Genomic DNA, 20585 nt, shown 5'->3' with positions numbered 1-20585 from the left:
GCTCGAAGATTGAAGGGACTGTAAGTTTAACCCTAGACCCCCGCTGCTTAAGTAAGACTTGGAAGGAAGAAATAAATATTGAGTATTTGACTTTTAGAGTCTGGAGTATGTTACAATAATTAATATTCTCTTTGTGTTCCATTTCTAAAGCTTATAATTTGTTCAATTTATATTATCTCAGAATATGTACAAAAATGTCTTAAGCAGTAGGACCGACTGAAAATATAAACCACATTCTTATACCTTCTTTATGGAAAGAGTGAGAAAACAGTGCTTTTAAGCTTCGGCAAGTTTACACTTTGTGTATTCCGCCAAAGGCGAGGGAAAACCATTTGATTTCCATATCTTGAGCAGCCAGGGTTACTCCATTGTAACGTAATCTTCCCAAATGCTGCCAAGAACATAGGTACCTTAGAACAACCAGGAAGATCATACCACATGGTGCATTTTTTTACACCTGGACAAAAGAGAGCATTTTAACTTCTTTCTCTGAAATCCTACCTTCTCTCCTTTCCTGATGACTCCTCAGCATAGCTTTGTTTCTTCTCCACTCCACTGCACTGAATGAATCCAGCTTTGCTGTGAGTAAGCTGGCCTGAAAGTTATTCAGAACAGCCCTTCTCCGATCCAAGCAACTCCTCTGGCTCGAGCAGGAAAGATTACAATGAGGGCAACGTCACCCAAATGATCCCTGGTGTGCACGGTGGGTACAGTGGCAGGTCGGGGATGTTAGTCAATTTAGGAGAGGATAAATTCTCTCAAAGCACCATAGCACCCAGCAACCTGGGGCGCCTGGGGGGCTCAGTTGGTGAAGTGTCCGCCTTTGGCTCAGGTGATGATCCCAGGGTCCTGGAATCGAGTCCCGCATGGGGCTCCCTGCTCAGCGGGGAGTCTGCTTCTCCCTCTGCCTCTGCCCCTCCCCCTGCTTGTGCGCACGCGCGCGCTCTCTCTCTCTCTGTCTTTGACAAGTAAATAAATAAAATCTTTTTTTAAAACCCACCATAGGGGCGCCTGGGTGGCGCAGTCGTTGAGCGTCTGCCTTTGGCTCAGGGCGTGATCCTGGCGTACCGGGATCGAACCCCACATCGGGTTCCTCCGCTGGGAGCCTGCTTCTTCCTCTCCCACTCCCCTGCTGTGTTCCCTCTCTCGCTGGCTGTCTCTCTGTCACATAAATAAATAAAATCTTTAATTAAAAAAAATAAAAAATAAAACCCACTATAACCCTATTAAGTGTTCATTTCTCTTCCTATTCTTTGTATTGTCTCAGTCTGTTTTTTTTTAAGAGTTTTTATTTATTTATTCGACAGAGAGACAGCCAGTGAGAGAGGGAACACAAGCAGGGGGAGTGGGAGAGGAAGAAGCAGGCTCCCAGCAGAGGAGCCTGATGTGGGGCTCGATCCCAGAACGCCAGGATCACACCCTGAGCCAAAGGCAGACGCTTAACCGCTGTGCCACCAAGGCGCCCCCTCAATCTGTTCTTTTTTTTCAAGGTTTTATTTATTTATTTGACAGAGAGAGCGCGCACAAGCAGGAGCAGTGGCAGAGGCAGAGGGAGAAGCGGACTCCCCACTGAGCAGGGAGCTGGACTCGGGCTGATCCCCAGACCCTGAGATCACAACCCGTGCCAAACGCAGACACTTAACGACTGAGCCTCCCAGGCGCCCCTGTCTCAGTCGGTTCTGGAACTTTCCTTCTGTAGAATATTACTTTGAAGTTGCCAAAACACCGGCTTCCTATTATACTACCTAAAATGTAGGCTATCCCCCACACCGGACTCCAGTACTTCATGGCAGGGCTTCTTGGCTCAAACTCTCTTAAATTGCCCCCGTCCCCCAAGATGTAATATTGCAGAGGCTCTATACACACCTGTCCATTTATCCAGTGTCACCGCAGCATGGCAGTTTAGAGCAGGGACTTGACGTCAGACAGACATGAGGTGAAGGTTGAGCTCTGCCACTTGTAGGCACAGGGACTCGGTCAAATCACTTACCCTCCCTAACGCTCAGTTTTGTCATTTGTAGGCTGGGAATAATTACAGTAACATAGATAAGACGTTTAAAGAACAAGACATCTTGTCCTGTCCTCACTTCTCTGTCCCAGGATGAGATGTAACATGGGCCAAATCATAATTCCTACCAAAATAAGCTACATACAGAAAGCTTATAAGATTATCTTAAGCTATTTTGTCCAGGTATCAGCTTTAAAATGGAAGCTGACTATAATTTAAAAACCAGGATTAATGATATCTAGTACCTTCAAGATCTGCCACATGCCACATGGATTAGGTATTTTATTTATTTCAACTACTCAAAATCATAGATTTAGAATACATGACCAGGGAAGCGAAAAGCTTGAGTACACGAAGAATAATTCTGTTACAACTGCGGTGCTGTAGGGGGCACTGTGTGATTTGGTTTCACAACACACACCTCTAAAACAGGAATCCTGGGGCACCTGGCTGCCTAAGTCCAAAGAGCATGCAACTCTTGATCTCCAGGTTGTGAGCTTCAGCCCACGTTGGGTGTAGAATTTAAAAAAAAAAAATATGAGTACTGGCATGTTCTAAAATAATTTATTTCTGCCAAGATCTGGGTTTCAAGATACTATTTCTTGTTAAGGAATCAGAGTTCCTTGGTAAAATGGCTGATCTTTGGTCTGGAGCAGGAAAAGTAAAAGAGCTGCTCAGGAAATCTTTGCTCCAGAAAACAAGTACATGCTCAAAGACCAATAAGGCCACGCCAGAAGGGATCACGTGTAGTTTAAAGGAACTTTTATTAGCAAATGTGGGAGGCAACTTGACCATCAAAGAGAATAATCAAAATAAAGAATCAAAAATAATGGGGGCACCTGGGTGGCTCAGTCGGTTAAGCCTCCAACTCTTGATTTTGGATCAGGTCATGATCTCCGGGTCGTAAGATGGAGCCCGGTGTTGGACTCCATGCTGAACATGCAGTTTGCTTGAGATTCTCTTTCCCTCTCCCTCTGCCCCTTCTCTCACTTGCACTCTCTCTCTCTCAATAAATAAATAAAAATTTAAAGTCTTAAAGAATAAAAAATAATGAAAATATAATCCACTGGCTTATAAAACACACGAGTCCATAATTAGAGAGAAAGGGAAAGACAAGACTGAGGGTCAGAAGGAAGAAGAGAGAGAGGTGAGAGGGCCAGGGATAAAAAAGAAAGATTTCTTTTTAAAAGAATACTAGCTCAGGAGCGCCTGGTTTGCTGTCATTTGAGCATCCAACTCTTGGTTTGGCTCAGGTCGTGATCTCAAGGTTGTGAGATCCAGCCCCACATCGGGCTCTGTGCTCAGTGCAGAGTCTGCTTGAGATTCTCTCTCCGTCTCCCTCTCCCTCTGCCCCTCCTTTATTTGAGAGAGAGAGAGAGAGAGTGAGTGGTGGGGAGGGGCAGAGGGAGAGGGAGAGGGAGAAGCAGACTCCCTGCCGAGCAGGAAGCCCGATGCGGGGCTCAGTCCCAGGACCCAGAGATCACGACCAGAGCCAAAGGCAGATGCTTGCCCACCTGAGCCACCCAGGTGCCCATAAATAAAGAAATCTTAAAATAATAATGAAAAAATAAAAGAATACCAGCTCAGATGGTGACTGCACTTATCATGGTGAGCACTGCATAATGTATAGAATTGTGGAATCACTATGTTGTACACCTGAAACAAATATAGCATTGTGTGTCAACTATGCTTAATTTCTTTAAAAAATGGATACCCTGGGAAAAAATTACATTATCGTTAATAAATTCTAGCTAGGCATTGTTGACTGTCACAGTCTCTAATCTTCAAAAAATAAAAAATATAGAAATATAAGAAACTGCCAGCTTAAAAAGGAGGAAAACAACATTAACATTTATGAAGTAGTCTTGTCAAAACAAACTTTTCTAAAAATTTATTTATTTATTTGACACAGAGAGAGAACACAGATGCAGGGGGAACAGCAGAGGGAGAGGGAGAGGGAGAAGCAGGCTCCCCGCTGAGCGAGGAGCCCTATGTGGGGCTTGATCCCAGGACCCTGGATCATGACCTGAGCCTAAGGCAGATGCTCAACCAATGGGGCCACCCAGGAGCCCTTCCTGTCAAAATTTTTAACCTGAACTGATTCAGTTATGTTGATAGATCTACCCTGCAGTTGCTGGGAAATACAGGAAATATGGGAACAAATTTAATGACACCATAATAAAACAGAGTAATCCAGGAGGTGGGACAATATACAAGACAACTTTTTTTTTTTAAGATTTATCTATTTATTTGACAGGGAGAGCAAGAGAGCGCAAGAAGGGGGAGCAGCAGAGGGCAGAGGGAGAAGCAGACTCCACCCTGAGCTAGGAGCCCGACACGGGACTCCATCCCAGGACCCCGGGATCATGACCTGAGCCAAAGGCAGACGCCTAACCATCTGAGCCACCCAGGTGCCCCAAAACAACTTTTTAAAAAGCCAATGTCATAAGAAAGGTGGGAAATAGATGTATCATAGATTAAAAGAAACTGAAGAGATGTAATATCTAAATACAACATAAATGTGATGCATGACCTACTTATTCTAAAAACAGCTATAAAAGACATTTGGGACAATTGGGGAAATTTGAATATAGATTAGGTGTATGATGCTATTATGACATTACTGTTAATTGTTTTAGATGTAGCAATAGCATTGTGGTTATGAAGGAACATTTCCTTTTTGAAGGAGATGTCTGATGGAAATATTTAGAGTTACAATTGTCATGACAATTAACTTATTTTCACAAGGTTTAGGAGACAGAGAGACAGAAAACAAATACGACATTTAATTAAAAAAATATATATAGGTGAAGGATGTGCCAGGGTCATAATCCTAGTATTCCTTCATTTTTCCTATTTTTTTAAAAGATTTTATTTATTCATTTGACAGAGAGAGAGAGACAGCCAGCGAGAGAGGGAACACAGGCAGGGGGAGTGGGAGAGGACGAAGCAGGCTCCCAGCTGAGGACCCTGATGCGGGGCTCGATCCCAGGACTCTGGGATCACGCCCTGAGCCGAAGCAGATGCTTAACAACTGAGCCACCCAGGCGCCCCTTTCCTGAGTATTTGAAATGATTTGGCAATAAAAATAAATGAGGAAAAGAAATGATATAAAAATAAGTATTTCCAGACATGGTATACGGTCCCATCATAAAATTCATTTTCAAGAAAATTATATAAAATGTCGCTAATACTTGTAATACATTTAAGAGGATTTCTAAATAAATTTGAGGACTTAGTTAAGCACCAGATTTATGTTCTGCAAATTATACACCCCAACAAAGTTACTCTTGTGCCTGGGGAAGTCGGTAGACTATACTGGTTAAAACAGGTAGAGGCAGGATCACTAAAAAGCTTCTAAGGGTTTACTCTTGACAGAGAACCCAAGCAAATCCAGCAGAAATATTGCATATAGCTAGTACCTGTCATCTCACATGATTATACCCATCAAATTTCTGGAGGGAAGGATAGAAATGAAAAACATCGGGACTATAAAACCAAAGAGAAACTCACTTCTCCAAAGAGATCCAGTACAACCATTACCTAATCTTACCTTTTCCCGTGCAGGGTTGAGATAGACAGGAAGCATGATAAATACCTTTTATTTCATGCTTAATATTTACTGTGGCTAGTAAAACAAAATACTTATTAGCAAGTGTTCCTCAGCTAAATAATTAGCAAACCTTCTTATTCTTTTTTAAGACTGATTTATTTATTTATTTGAGAGACACAGAGAGAGAACAGAGGGAGAGTGAGAGGGAGAAGCAGACTCCCCATGAACAGAGAGCCCCATGCAGGCCTCGATCCCAGGACCTCCGGATCATGACCTGAGCAGAAGGCAGGCACTTGACTGACATAAGTAATTAGCAAACCTTCCGATAAGCAATAGGTACAAAGCAAACATGGATGCTGAAAGTGGAATGTAGTAGTTACATGTTCATGCTAACATTGAAAATTGCTTATATTTGAGATGTGCAATTTAAAATGGTAAATGATTTTTTTTTAAATCCCAATCAACACCTGGCGGCAAGCCCTGCACTCTATCACAAGGTCTGAAGCATGTCATGAAATGATTAAATATAATGAGAATTTCCTCCGTTAGGTAATTAGGGACTTATCACTAGGTTCAATTCAGTCACAAACACAAGGGGCAATAAAATTTAAAGCAAACATCGTTCTGTCTCTATTGAAAATGTTAAGATTCTTCTTTTATGCACCAAAAGATTTACCTACTCAGGTTAGTAGAAAAATGTCTACATTTCCAGAGCCCCACATCAGGGGTGCTGTATCCCGGGAAAAGCAGGTCTGAGAACAAAATTAGAAGAGAGTGTGTGTGTGTGTGTGTGTGTGTGTGTGTGTGTGTGTGTGTGTATACACTTGTGCACGCAGTTTGGTTTTGTAAGCCATTTGACTTTGAATGGGTGTGATGTTCAGAACAACCAATGTGAAATTAACAGTTATGAAAGCACTTTGAAAAGTGAAGTCCTCACACACTTTGGGTACAAAAATTTTATTTAGTGTCGGGGCGCCTGGGTGGCTCAGTCATTAAGCGTCTGCCTTCGGCTCAGGGCGTGATCCCGGAGTTCTGGGATTGAGCCCCACATCAGGCTCCTCCACTGGGAGCCTGCTTCTTCCTCTCCCACTCCCCCTGCCTGTGTTCCCTCTCTCGCTGGCTGTCTCTATCTCTGTCAAATAAATAAATAAAATCTTAAAAAAAAAAAAAAGACTACATATGTTAGCGGACTGGAGAGAGAAACTTCCCTCGCTGGCTCTGAGAAAGTAAGCTACAATGATGTGAGATTGCCTATGGTGAGGGCCCCACAGCAAGGAATTTCAGGCAGCTTCTAGAAGCTGAGAGTGGCCTTTGGCAGATAGGCAGCTAACAAATAGGGACGTTAGTCCTAAAACCACAAGGAAATGAATTCTGCCAACAACTCAAATGAGTTTGGGAGTAGATGCTTCCTTAGTCAAGACTCCAGATAAAAACATGGCCTGACTGACACCTTGATGACAGGCTGTGAGACCCTGAATAGGGGACCTAGCAAAGCTATGCCCATACTCCTGACACAAAGAAACTATGATATAATAAATTTCTGTTGGTTTAAGCAGCTACGTTTCTGGTAATTTGTTAACATGGAAATAGAAACTTATTAACATGGCAATAGAAAACTAACACACACGGGCGCCTGCATGGCTCAGTCGTTAAGCATCTGCCTTCAGCTCAGGGCGTGATCCCAGGGTCTTGGGATCCAGCCCCGCATCAGGCTCCCTGCTCCGTTGGAAGCCTGCTTCCTCCTCTCCCACTTGCCCTGCTTGTGTTCCCTCTCTCGCTGGCTGTCTCTCTCTCTCTGTCAAATAAATAAATAAATAAATAAATAAATAAATAAATAAATAAATAAATAAGATCTTTAAAAAAGAGGAAAGAAAGCTAACACACAAGGTGCAATGGGCTGAGCCAAAGTCTAGCTGTATGGATGTGAAAGGCCTGAATTCCCTGTCATTATCTGGATCAGGGAAGGCAAACAAGTTTCATCCCCTCTTCCTATGCCTGCTAGTGCCACTCTCTGGAGTGTCTTGGGGTAGATGGAATAGTTGACCAGAGATGTCCATGCCCAAATCCCTGTATCCTGTGAATATGTTACGTTATATACCAAAAAAGGACTTGGCAGGGGCGTCTGGGTGGCTCAGTTGGTTAAGGGTCTGACTTCAGCTCAGGTCGTGATCTTGGGGTCCTGGGATGGAGCCCTGTATTGGCCTCTGTGCTCAGCAGGGAGTCTGCTTGAGATTGCCTGTCCCTCTCCCACTGCCCCTTGCCCCTCCACTCCAGCTCGTGCTCTCTCTCAAATAAACAGATAAAATCTTAAAAAAAAAAAAAAAAAGGACTTGGCAGATATAATTAAGGTTATGGACCTTAACATAGGGAGATTATCCTGGGTTAGCTGGGTGGGGCCAATCTAATCACACAAGCATCTTAAAAGCAGAGAGTTTGGGGTGCCTGGGTGGCTCAGTCGGTTAAGTGACTGCCTTCAGCTCAGGTCATGATCCCAGAGTCTGAGGATTGAGTCCTGCATCGGGCTCCCCGCTCAGCGAGGAGTCTGCTTCTCCCTCTGACCCTCCCCCTTCTTATGCTCTCTGTTTCTCTCTCTTTCACTCTCTCTCTCTCAAATAAATAAAAATCTTTAAAAAAAAAAAAGAATTATAATAGAAAGCAGAGAACTTCACCTGACTACACGCAACAGACTTGTGGCAAAAGGAACAGTGGGGGAGATTCAGATTGTGAGAGGGACGCCACCAGCTGTTATGGAAGGAAGGCCGCACAAAAAGCATGAGAAGAGGGGCGCCTGGGTGGCACAGCGGTTAAGCGTCTGCCTTCGGCTCTGGGCGTGATCCCGGCGTTCTGAGATCGAGCCCCACATCAGGCTCCTCCACTATGAGCCTGCTTCTTCCTCTCCCACTCCCCCTGCTTGTGTTCCCTCTCTCGCTGGCTATCTCTATCTCTGTCAAATAAATAAATAAAAATCTTAAAAAAAAAAAAAAAAGCATGAGAAGAAGGTTTCTAAAAGCAAAAACTGCCTCCAGCTGACAGACAACAGGAAAGGAGGTCCTCAATCCCCAAACTACAAGAAACGAATTTAGCTAAAAACCTGCATGACCTTAGCAGTGAATTCATCCCCCAAGCCTCCAGAAAGAAAGACAGCCCTGCTCACACCAGGACTTTACCTCTGTCACACTGTAAACAGGATCCAGCAAAGCTACTTATTACCTAGACTGCTGGCCTACAGAACCGGGAGATGAGAAATCTGTGTTAAGTGACAAAGTTTGTGGTCATTTGCTACGGCAGCAGTGGCGAATTCATACATGCTGTGTTGGGGAGGATTCTGAGCCTAGATCTGGGGACTGTGCTAAAGGGCTCATTGACTGAGCAAAGATTTGTGCCATGGAAGCAACATCGAGGTGGCTTATAGGGTTCTTCGTTTGTTACCCATGATCTCCATGCTATGCTCAGGGGTAGAAATTACCTAGCTCTTCCCTCTGCCTGGAAAGCCCTGCCCCCCCCCCCCCCCCCCGATATCTGTAAAGGCTTGTTCTCTCACTTTCTTCTGGCCTACACTCAAAACAAATTCACCAGGGGCTCTTAATTGCCCACCCTCACTAAAATTTCATCTCTTACCCTTCTCCTGGAAACATTTTACACCATGTCCCTGCTCCATTTGTTTCCCTCTAGCTCTTAGCACCTCATCGTACCCTTATTTACTTGGCTTACCACCTGCATCCCCACCAGTAGAGGCACGTTCCATGCAGTCGGAGGTTTTTGTGTCTTTTGTTTGACAGTTTATTCCCAGAACCTAGAACGGTGCCCAGAGCCTAAACATCTGTTGAAATAAGCACTAAAATGAAGAGACTTTCTTTTTCTGGTTTGTCAAGTTCACACATCCTGGCATACTACGGTCATCTTGTCTGGAGGGACTGGAAGGGAGGTGGGTCGGCACAGAATACAGAAGGCATAACCGTGGCGGACACCCTTTCCCAGGGTGAGCTTGGCTCTTCCATCATGCTGGCCGCCTGGACGGGAGCAAGTCGCTACACTCCCATCGGGTCCAAGGAGGACTGGAGGAGAACGTGGTCATAATATGCAAATGATTCCTCTTGCACTAGTTCTTCCACCTGGAAGGAAGCAGAACACACAACCAGGTTGGATGCCGTCCCTTCCAGTTCTGCCCCTGATGCTATCACACAAGGAAATCCTTTGGATTCTGGGCCAATTTAGGTGCTTCACTATGTAAAACCTTCTCACTTCAAGAGCCAACCAAGTGTGGCTGTCCCTTGCTTACATGCTATAAATAACCAAATTAACCCATCTACAGGATGTGGGCTGCAGACACCAAGCTCGCAAAAAGAAAGCCTGGAATATTCCCCAGGATGATGGGACTTCAGCAGGTTTACAAGGTAAATGGCCAGCATTACAAAATAACACTTGCCCTGCTGAGGACTGCTGATTTCAGGGTCAGCAAGAGGGGGTTTCAATCTGCTTAACCCTAAAGTGAGACACAAGCAACATTCTTGTCGGAAAGAGAATAGATCAAGGCCTGGCTCCAGACCTGGGAATGTCCTGGTGAGCTCCCCGCCTTTTTAAAGATTTTATTTATTTATTTGTCAAAGAGAATGCAAGCAGGGGGAGCGACAGGCAGAGGGAGAAGCAGGCTCTCTGCTGAGCAGGGAGCCCAACGCAGGACTCAATGCCGGGACCCTGGGATCATGACCTGAGCCAAAGGCAGACGCTTCACCGACTGAGCCACCCGGGCGTCCCTCCTGGTGAGCTCCTTAAATGAAGTTCTCAAGAAGCAGGTTCCTGTGGGGAAATGGAATTGGGAAGTGAGCTTCGAGACGGGTAAGCGGTTACCTGATTCCAGGTGGCCGCCAAAGGGCACTTTGGCTTGGAGCAGTTGTGGCAGTGAACTTGGTCATCCACGATCTGGCATCCGAAGTAGTCTTTCGGACCGGCCCTGCGGCAGACCTGCCTACAGCTCAAGAAGCACCTGTGTTCGCTGCCGGGCTTGACCCAGAAACTGCTAGCACTCGGGTACGCTCTTCTGTGAAAGCACTTCTTCTTCTGATTTTGATCCAAATCCAAGACGACTTGGATCAGATTCAACAATCATACCGTATCTTGGGGCGCCTGGGTGGCTCAGTCGTTAAGCGTCTGCCTTCGGCTCAGGGTGTGATCCCAGGTCCCTGGGATCGAGCCCCACATCAGGCTCCTCCGCTGGAAGCCTGCTTCTTCCTGTCCCACTCCCCCTGCTTGTGTTCCCTCTCTCACTGGCTGTCTCTCTCTGTGTCAAATACATAAAATAAATCTTAAAACAACAACAACAATCATACCATATCCTGAACAGCTCTGCCGTGCGCGTCTGCTTTCGGACTTCTTCAGGGCCTGCCACTCCTCCACCACATGTCCCCTTTTGGGAGGGGCTGGGGCTGTCCTTCTCTGCATGTTTCCCTGAGCACCGACTTTGAGCTCAAAGGGGGAGACAATGCTCAGGTATGCAGAGGTCCCTTACGAAATTGCATCCAGGCCGACAGGACTGCCATAGACATGTGTATTCTTTGTGTAGATTTCCTAAGTGCTTGCACAGAGCAATTAGCTCCGAGAAATAAGGACACTGGGAAGTTTGGAGGAAAAAAAAAGAATATGTTCCTTTCAATGCCTGACTTAGAACTTTGAAAAATTACTAGTTATTCCTGAAACTCTTCTAAAATATCGTCACTTCTGTGACATACTGTGCTGCGGAAGGAACTAATCATCTTATACCTCTGCTTAGAAACGTCTGCCTCAACAGCACATAAAGTCCAATGATACAAGAAAGAAACACCATAAAAACAAGACAGAGGGTTGAAAGACTCTACAAGTGCAGATTTAGGACAGTTTAGATAAGAACTAGAGCAATGAGGGATTTTTCTTCATTTCTTTGCTTTATTTTAAAATGCCTCTTAGGGGGCACCTGGGTGGCTCAGTTGGTTAAATGTTTGACTCCTCATCTCTGCTCAGGTCTGGATCTCAGGGTCATGAATTCAAGCCCCACCTTGGGCTCCATGCTGGGCATGGAGCCTACTTAAAAAAAACAAATTAAGGGGCACCTGGGTGGCTCAGTTGGTTGAGCGTCTGCCTTCAGCTCAGGTCATGATCTCAGGGTCCTGGGATTGAGCCCTGCATCATCGGGCTCCCTTCTCCATGGGGAGTCTGCTTTTCCCTCTCCCTCTGCGCTCTCTTTCAAATAAATAAATAAAATCTTTAAAAATAATAAATTAATGTTAAAAATAATAAAATGCATCTTAGGGAGGAAGAAGAACTGGAGTAATAATGCAGTGTTTCTGATTCTCTGCCAGCCTGTCCATCTAGATATTCTGCAATAATTTTAGAAATAGAAAGGTAAAAAATACTGCTATTGTGCTTACATCCATTACAAGCCGCCAAAAGAGTTTGACCATCAGAGGGAAAGCTCTCATTTCTCAAGTCTAAGCAATCAAAGTATAAAGCATTTGATCCTTAGGACGCCTGGGTGGCTCAGTTGGTTAAGTGTCTGCCTTTGATTCAGGTTGTGATCACAGGGTCCTGGGATCAAGCCTCATGTGGGGCTCCCTGCTCAGCGGGGAGCCTGCTTTTCCCTCTCCCTCTGCCTACTGTTCTGCCTACTTGTGCTCTCCCTTTGTCAAATAAATAAATAAAATCTTTTTTTTAAAAAAAGCATTTGATCCTTTCTTCCTTTGAAGTGGTCTGATCAATTTAATTTGGGAAGGAAAGGAGGATTATCCACTGGAGATTTAAAATACTTTTCAGCAGAACAACTGTGATTAAAAAAAATTTTTTAGGTAAATGTATAAAAATATACCTCCCACAGGACAACTTCTTAAAAAATCTGATGATTTAAAATTAACAAGGAATAAAAGAACAAAGGGGATAATGGTGGACTAGGTTATATCCAACTAACCTGTGTGCCAAAAAATGATAAATTCTGGCAAGAATGAAAAACTGTTTGAAGGCATTGGAGAGTGACCTAAAGGGTAGAAATTGAAGGGGATCAGGCCATTGGAAGAAGGGAAACATTATAGGTTACTCCCACATCTAGCAGGTTCGTTGCCCTGAAATAACCCCCAGGCTGCATGGCATGTGGCCCCAGAAAGTGAGCGGAAGCTGCAGTCTCTATGGCCTTTGCAGGCAGAGGACAGCGTTCAGCGGTGCTAGATTGGCTGTGAATGTAGAGAATACACTAGGAAAGGGAGGTTCCACGGGGAGTTCTCAAATGTGCATATAAACTTCTCTCAAATTCTTGAAAGACTCTAAAATTGTACATATGTGGGGTTAAAATCCAAAGAGTGCAGGGGCAGAGCAACAACTGGAAGGTTAAAAGATGTGAAACCACAGAAAGGTCGCATTTTAGGATGAAAGAGTACATACATGCCAAGAGAGTCTCCCTAGAAACAAAAGGAAAACTGAAACAGACATGTGCTAGAAAGGATAAAATCTGTCCATAATATAACTGCTTGCCAAGACAACCCATAACATGTTTAGGGGAAAATAATAGAAAATCCAGACTATCGAACACAGTTTCCACAATGGTCAGGGAATGAATGAATGAATGACTAATGAAAGTAAAACAGTAACCCCCAAATTCACCTAAATTGATCTGTATATTTAGTGGAAGTCCTATAAAAATCCCAGCAATGTTTGTTGCAGACACAGGCTAGCACATTCTAAAATTTATATGGAAAAGCAATTGACCTAGAAGAGCTAAAAGAACTTTTTTTCTTAAGTAGGCTCCACACCCAATGTGTGGCTTGAACTCATGACCCTGATTTCAAGAGTCGCAGTTCTACCAACTAAGCAAGCCAGGCACCCCAGAGCTAAAAGAATTTGGGGAAAAAAATGAAAAGGGGTGGAATTATTCTACCAGATGTTAAGTTTTATTATGAATAAACTGAATGAAATTTAGAAAGTGTGGCATTGGCAGGAGGAAAGAAACAGAGATCAATAGAACAGAACTGAGAGCCCAAACACAGTCCCACACAAATATGCTCAAATGATTTTTGTCATAGCTGCAAAAGCAATTCAATAGAGGACAGACAGACCTTTTTTTTTTTTTTTTTTTTTTTTTTTAAGATTTTATCCATTTAATTGTCAAAGAGAGAGAAAGCCAGCACAAGCAGGGGGAGAAGCAGGCTCCCGGATGAGCAAGGAGCTTGACACGGGACTCCATTCCAGGACCCCGAGCTGAAGGCAGCTGCTTAACCGACTGAGCCACCCAGGTGTCCCAGAAAGATAGACTTTTAAACAAATGATGCTGCAGCAATTGGACATCCATAGGCAAAAAAACTGACCTTGAACTAGACCTCATATATTATGCAACAATCAATTCAAAATGCATCATGGACTTAAATGTAAAATTTAAAAACTTTAGGAAAAAAACATAGAACAGAATATATGGAATTTAGGGCTGGGGAAAAAAGACCTTCCCACTAACTGCCTAAAAGAATTTAGATAGAGGACCAGATCCAGGAAGGGAGCGATCACCATACAACTACATTATAATCTGAACTAGGGGCAATAGGGAGGAAGTTAGCAAAGTCTGTTACAATTCTCTTTGTCCTGTTGTTTCTCTATGATCCATAAAGATTTGTTTACCAAACATTTACTCTTATTTTTAAAGATTTTATTTATTCATTTGACCGAGAGAGACAGCCAGCAAGAGAGGGAACACAAGCAGGAGGAGTGGGAGAGGAAGAAGCAGGCTCCCAGCAGTGGAGCCTAATGTGGGGCTCGATCCCAGAACGCTGGGATCACGCCCTGAGCCGAAGGCAGACGCTTAAGGACTGAGCCACCCAGGCGCCCCTACTCTTCTATTCTTCCTGTGAATTGTCCTCCTTCCCGTTGAAGCCCCTGGACTCCTAACTCCTCCTCCTTAGTCCAGAAAGACATTTATACCTCATTTTGCCTGACTGTCTTGGGAATCTCTCATGCTTATGTGGATTCTCCCTCTATATGGAATTTCGATTCTCCTGTTAATCTGTCTCACGTCAATTTAATTCTTAAGACAGCGAAAAGTACCTTGAAGACTACAGGAAACAGACTACAAAAACAATTTCCAACAAAGTTCCACCCACCTCACAAAGGTGGAAATGTTAGGTGAGAATTAATTATGCCTCGGGGATATCACACACATTCAAAATTCTTTAACTACCAAATGCATTAGTCAATGTTTTCTATTGAGACATTTCTAACACCTCAGATTTTGATCTTCCTTTTTGTGGTCCTATTATGAAGACATTGTATGGAAACTGTCACTAGTGGGGGGGATGACTAACCTCAGGCTGGATTCTTTCACGTGGTAATTCGAAAGACTTTCCATTGGCTCAGTCAGTGCCGGCTAATTTGTGGCTCAACAAGATCAAGGGGTGATTGTCTGAAATCATAGAAAAGCCTAAATTGTAGCAAAGGATAATTTGAAAATAACAACAACAACAAAAAAAAGATAAGAAAAGGGCCGCCTGGGGCCACCTGGGTGGCTCAGCCCTTAAGCGGCTCAGGTCATGATCCCAGGGTCCTGGGATGGAGCCCCACATCGGGCTCCCTGCTCAGTGGGGAGCCTGCTTCTCCCTCTCCCACTCCCCCTGCTTGTGTTCCCTCTCTCGCTGTGTCTCTCTCTGTCAAATAAATAAAATCTTTAAAAAGAAAAAAAAAAGAAAGAAAAAGAAAAAAGAAAGGGGCCCCTCGGTGGCTCAGTCAGTTAAGTGACCAACTCTTGATTTTGGCTCAGGTCATGATCTCAGGGTCCTGGGATGGAGCCCCGCATGGGGCTCCTCAATCAGCGGGGAGCCTGCTCCATATTTGCTCTCTCTCCCTCTGCTCAATCCCCGTGCAAATGTGCATGCTCTCTCTCCCTGTTTCTCAATAAATAAATAAATCTTTTAAAAAGAGAATGAGAAAGAGAGAAAAAGAAAACTCGGGTGGGTTTATTAGCTTTGAGTCATGGAGAGTGTAATTTATGGGACGGAAAGGGGAGGCAGGAGTGGAGCTGGGGAGGCCAGACAGGCAGCCAAGAAAGCAGGCCCCCAGACCAGGGGCTGGGCTCAGTCAGGTGTGGCCAGGGCTGGGCAGGCCCACGCCTCTCTGCTTTGTGGAGCAGGCAAAGCAAGCTCGGAGGAACAGGTAGCCTGAAGTTTGGGTGAGTTGATGTTGGCCTCCTCGGGCTTGCACTGTGCTCTCTCAGTCGGGGTCTGAAGGGAAAAGGAGCCACAAGACACAAATGGGGAAAAACACAAAATGTTCTCATCCATTTCCAAACTCTACAGCACTTGGAATGTTCAAAGAAATGTTTCCCAGTTTTATGAAGACATGAGTTACGCAGAGTCCTGTATACATTTGAGGTGTACGGCATGACCATCTGACTCACACCTACTGTGAAATGATTACCACGGTAAGTTCAGTTACCATCATCGTGTCCTAGAGATACAAACAAACACAGAAAAAGGAAAATGTTCTTTTCTTTGTGGTGACAACTCTTAGGATTGACCCTCTTACAGCTTCCATAAATACCCTACAGCAGTGGGGCCTATAGGCAGGTTGTGTATTATAACCTCAGTACTTATTTTTTTTAGAGATTTTATTTTTACTTATTTGACAGAGAGAGACAGCAAGAGAGGGAACCCAAGCAGGGGGGAGTTGGAGAGGGAGAAGGAGACTCCCTGCTGAGCAGGGAGCCTGATGTGGGGCTCAATCCCAGGACACTGGGATTATGACCTGAGCTGAAGGCCGACGCTTAATGACTGAGCCACCCAGGTGCCCCAGTACTTTTTAAAAAAATATATTTTATTTATTTATTTGAGAGAGAGTGAGCCCAAGCAGGGGGAGCGGCAGAGGGAGAGGGAGAAGCCGACTCCCCACTGAGCTGGGAGCCCGATGTGGGGCTTGAACCCAGGACCCTGGGATCATCACCTGAGCTGAAGCCACCCCAGTGCCCTAGTACTTATTTTTTTTAAGGGCAAATTTATACCTTCTGACCACCTTCATCCAATTCCCCATCCCCACCCCCTCTGGTAACCATAAATCTCATCATTTTTTCTAGGAGCTTTGTTTTTTTCTTTGAAGGTTCCCCATGTGTATGAGCTCATACAGTATTTCACCAAAGAAAATACGAACGGAGCCCTCCGTCTATTTGCACACACGGGAAGAGCTGTTTTACGAAACCAGGGCTGGAAACAGGGAACTAGCGTCAGCCTCTACCTCAGTCGGCCGCTTTGTGCTTTGGCTATGCTGATGCAGATGTGACCTCCAGGAAACCTGGGTCCCCCCCAGATTGAGCTCCAAGACACTGGCTTTTTGCGCCCACGTGCTCCCGCAGCAGAAGGACCAAATACTAAGATGGGAGAGGGGAAGTGAGGCGACCGAAAGGGAGAGGCCTCGGCGGACACTCTGCATTGGGCCGGCCTGGGTCGGCGTGAGGCCTGCCTTCGGTGGGGCAGCCCTCCGCACCAGAACGTCCCGGTCACCAAGGGCCACGTGAAGCAGGGTAAAGCCTCCTGTGGGGACAAGTCCCCCCTCCCACACTAATCGTGAGGCCGCTTTTTGTCTCTCCTACTATGGCGGCCTGGTGTTGGAGTCCAGCCCCCGTGAGTGGAGCTGCCTCCCCAGCACATTCCCCCGTGGAGCCCCGCAGCCCCTTTCCACTTGGCTCCTGGATCAGGTCCTCGAGGAAAGCCTGGGCCTGGGTCTGTGTGTGTGTGTGTACACGTGCGCATTGGGGGGAACAGCCAGGCCCGCGCTGGCACTGCCGTCTTACCTTTCCCGTCTTTACTACTGTGCGGGTGCTTACCAGCAAAGCAGAGGGCACGTCTTCCTCCTCACGGTCAGGGTGATCGCGCTGCCTTCCCCCGGAGCACAGCAGTCCTCCTCAGCGGACCCTCTCTGATCTGTCTCCCCCGGAACTGGAAGCTTCTCCCTTCTTTCCGGGCAGTGTCCTCACCAGGTGTCTGCCAGGAGAGAAGCGGCAGGGGGCCAGCCCAGCGTGCCTGGTGGTTTGAGGCGCCTGTTCCGGAGGATGGCCGCCTCCTTCCTGGGAGGGACAGGAATGTCAACTTCTCTGCCTTTAGTCACTTCAAGTAACACTAGCCAGCTCGGCCCAAGGCGGTGGGGGGGGATCTCGGTATCCCTCTGGGGTGAGGCGAGAATGATGTTGTCTTCAACGGAGGACCCAAGTGTGCCAGCGGTAGGGGCAGGCTCGCTGTCCACTGACGTGAGCGTTTCAAGTGTGCTCAGGATCCTGGCCTCAGCCCGCCATCTCTGCCTTGGAGGCTCCTTTACCTGCCACAGTGGCCCGCAGAGAAAAGGACGTCGTCTTGACTCAGAGTACTGTAGTGGAGGGAAAAGAACTTTCTCTTTGCCGTTCTAGGTTTGGCGGCGCAGGGGAGCAAATTCTGCCCCATGCCCACCCCCGGCCATGTGTCTCATTGGCATGTGGATTATTTTAGGTAGTTATTTTTTTTTTTTTTAAAGATTTTATTTATTTATTCGACAGAGCCAGAGACAGACAGTGAGAGAGGGAACACAAGCAGGAGGAGTGGGAGAGGAAGAAGCAGGCTCATAGCAGAGGAGCCTGATGTGGGGCTAGATCCCATAACGCCGGGATCACGCCCTGAGCCGAAGGCAGACGCTTAACCGCTGTGCCACCCAGGCGCCCCCTTAGGTAGTTATTTTTAAGAAACAGAAGCCTTAATAAGTTTTTCTTTTTTGCCTCCGTGCTAACTGCCTAAAAGAAGTTAGATAGAGGTACTGTTCGAGGAAGGGAGCTATTATCATACATCAATATAATATAATATGAACTAGATATGGCAGACAAGGGAGAAATCTTGCAAGGTATGTTTCGTTGTTTCTGGATAGTCCAGCAAACATTTTGTTTACCAAACATTTACTCTTTCCATTCTTTCTGTGACTCATCTTCCTTCCTTTGAAAACCCCAGACCCCTATCCCCTTTCTACTTAGTCCCCCATGACTTATATACCTCATTTTGCCTCTCTTTGGAATCGCTCATGTGTATGTGGCTTCCCTGTATGTACATAATTGAATTTCATTTTCTTCTGTTAAACTATCTGATGTCAATTTCATTCTTAGACCAGCCAGAAGGATCTTCCAGGATAGAGAAAAAAATCTTCCTTCCTAACACAGTGTATAATATAAATGCAGAGGATTGTAGATTGCTACAGGTTTTAGAAATTAAAATGAGGGGTACCTGGCTGGCTCAGTCGGTAGAGCTTGGGCTCTTGATCTCGGAGTTGTGAGTTTGAGCCCCACATTGGGCACAGAGACTACTTAAAAAATGAAGATGAAGGGGTACCTGGGTGGCTCAGTACCTTAAGCGTCCAAGTCTTGGTGTCAGCTCAGGTCTCAGGGTCGTGAGTTCAGGCCCCGGGCTGGGCTCCACGCTGGGCACGGAGACTACTTAAAAAGAAAAAAAAATTAACGTGAAAAAGAAAAAGATCAAAGTTTTTCTTTACTTACTTTAATAGTATTACACAAGACCAAAAAAAAAAAAAAAACAAAACCACCAATGCATCTTTATCACTTAGGAAAAACTAGAACACAACTGAAGCTTGTAAAATTATAGACATAATGTATTTCAAGCACCTATCACTGTGCTCAACACTTAATACTTCATAAAAGGTAGATCACTGAGGGTTACAGGAAAAGCAAAAAGTGTTGTTTCTTTCTAGTCCCTTTCTGTGTGCAACCCATAATGTTTAAGTTTTCCGTTAGGATTCTTTGAGAACTGAGATTGAACTTTCAGCTTTCATGCATTCTGTATGGTATCTAACACATAATACAAGCTTAAACATCGAAGTAATAGAACAGGAACAACCACAACCATGAAACAACCACAGGCACAACGAAAAACCATTTTTTAAATGTTTATTAAAAGGAGATTGTAGTGGTCAATTCAAATAGTTTCATGTCCAGCCTTAAATGGAACCATATAACATCTGTAAAAGCGTAACTTCTCCATCTGTACCCATCAACATCACAGGTGACATCCGTATATGTAAGTGAGAAAACAAAATCATCTATCATGATTTTTTATGCAATCTAACTTTTGATCTGATAATGACCTTAAAAACATCTGCACTGTGTGATCTGCACTGACCTCATGATATTGGGCAGAGTTTATGGAAGGAAGGAGGTGGTATTCCTGCTTAGACTAATAATTTATATTGTGCCATCCTGATGGTGAGGCAATGACGTTTTGCTGTTAAGGGAAAGGTGTACAAGCTTCATGTACTACAGTCTCTAGTGTTTATTAAGTGTTTCACAGACGTGATTTAGTTGACTGTTAAGGGAACTGTCTCTGTAAAGGAAGAAATCAGACAGGTGTTCCCATGGAGATGATATCACCGAGTCTAATTCTGAATCTACTGATTCTGAACACTGTTTCTCTCTACTTTTCTTTTTTAAGATTTTATTTATTTACTTGAGAGAGAGAGAGGCAGAGGGAGCATGAGCCGAGAGAAGGGCAGAGGGAGAGGGAGAAGCAGACTCCCCACTGAACAGAGAGCCTGACATGGGACTCGATCCCAGGGCCCAGGGATCATGACCTGAGCTGAAGGCAGACGCTTAACCAACTGAGCCACCCAGGCGCTCCATGTCTCTACTTTTCTTATAGCAGCTCTGACTGATGTGGTCCAGTCACTATGTCATCTGCTCTTTTTTTCTTTTCAATAATTTTGTTGACGTTCATCCAAATTGTAGCTTGCTTGCTTGTTTATTTATTTATTTATTGTAAGTTCTACACCCAATGTGGGGCTTGAACTCGTGACCCCGAGATCAAGACTTGCATGTGCTGCGGACTGAGCCAGCCAGGTGCCTCAATATGTCATCTGCTCTTAAAGCCTGAACACCTGTTGAAAAGCTACTTGGAAACCATACCATTTATTTGGTTTCATTTACTATCTTTAATTCTTTGAAGTGATAACATAATGATATAGCTCAAAAATCCCCAAATATAACACTTTCGATGAAAAGAATCGCTTAAATAC

At 44.9% G+C, this 20585-nt stretch overlaps 1 protein-coding gene across 14 annotated transcripts in view; it reads right to left on the bottom strand.

The window, feature by feature from the left end:
• Nucleotides 1-2753: 2753 nt before the first annotated feature.
• The window catches only part of LOC148106857 (NF-kappa-B-activating protein-like), a 36997-nt gene continuing 19165 nt past the window's right edge, over nt 2754-20585 (bottom strand). For 5 of the 14 annotated variants that reach the window (XM_087859946.1, XM_087859950.1, XM_087859949.1 and 2 more), the window contains one exon: nt 18340-18996. Coding sequence is in view for 6 of the 14 variants with exons in the window: in XM_087859957.1 (XP_087716083.1) it covers nt 18957-18996 (40 nt within the window). In the remaining 8 variants the exon portion in view is untranslated. Of the gene's footprint in view, nt 9674-10269; nt 10359-10888; nt 11170-14866; nt 14965-17373; nt 17910-18339; nt 18997-20585 lie in introns of those variants that run through there. The other 9 variants (XM_087859947.1, XM_087859951.1, XM_087859948.1 and 6 more) reach the window with 7 other exon arrangements.

The sequence above is a fragment of the Ursus americanus genome, chromosome X (assembly GCF_024610735.1).
Source record: "Ursus americanus isolate L20-20 chromosome X, mUrsAme1.1.p, whole genome shotgun sequence".
Classification (NCBI taxonomy): domain Eukaryota; kingdom Metazoa; phylum Chordata; class Mammalia; order Carnivora; family Ursidae; genus Ursus; species Ursus americanus.
The sequence above is the reverse complement of the archived record's forward strand: the minus strand, read 5'-3'. Positions and strand labels throughout refer to the sequence as shown.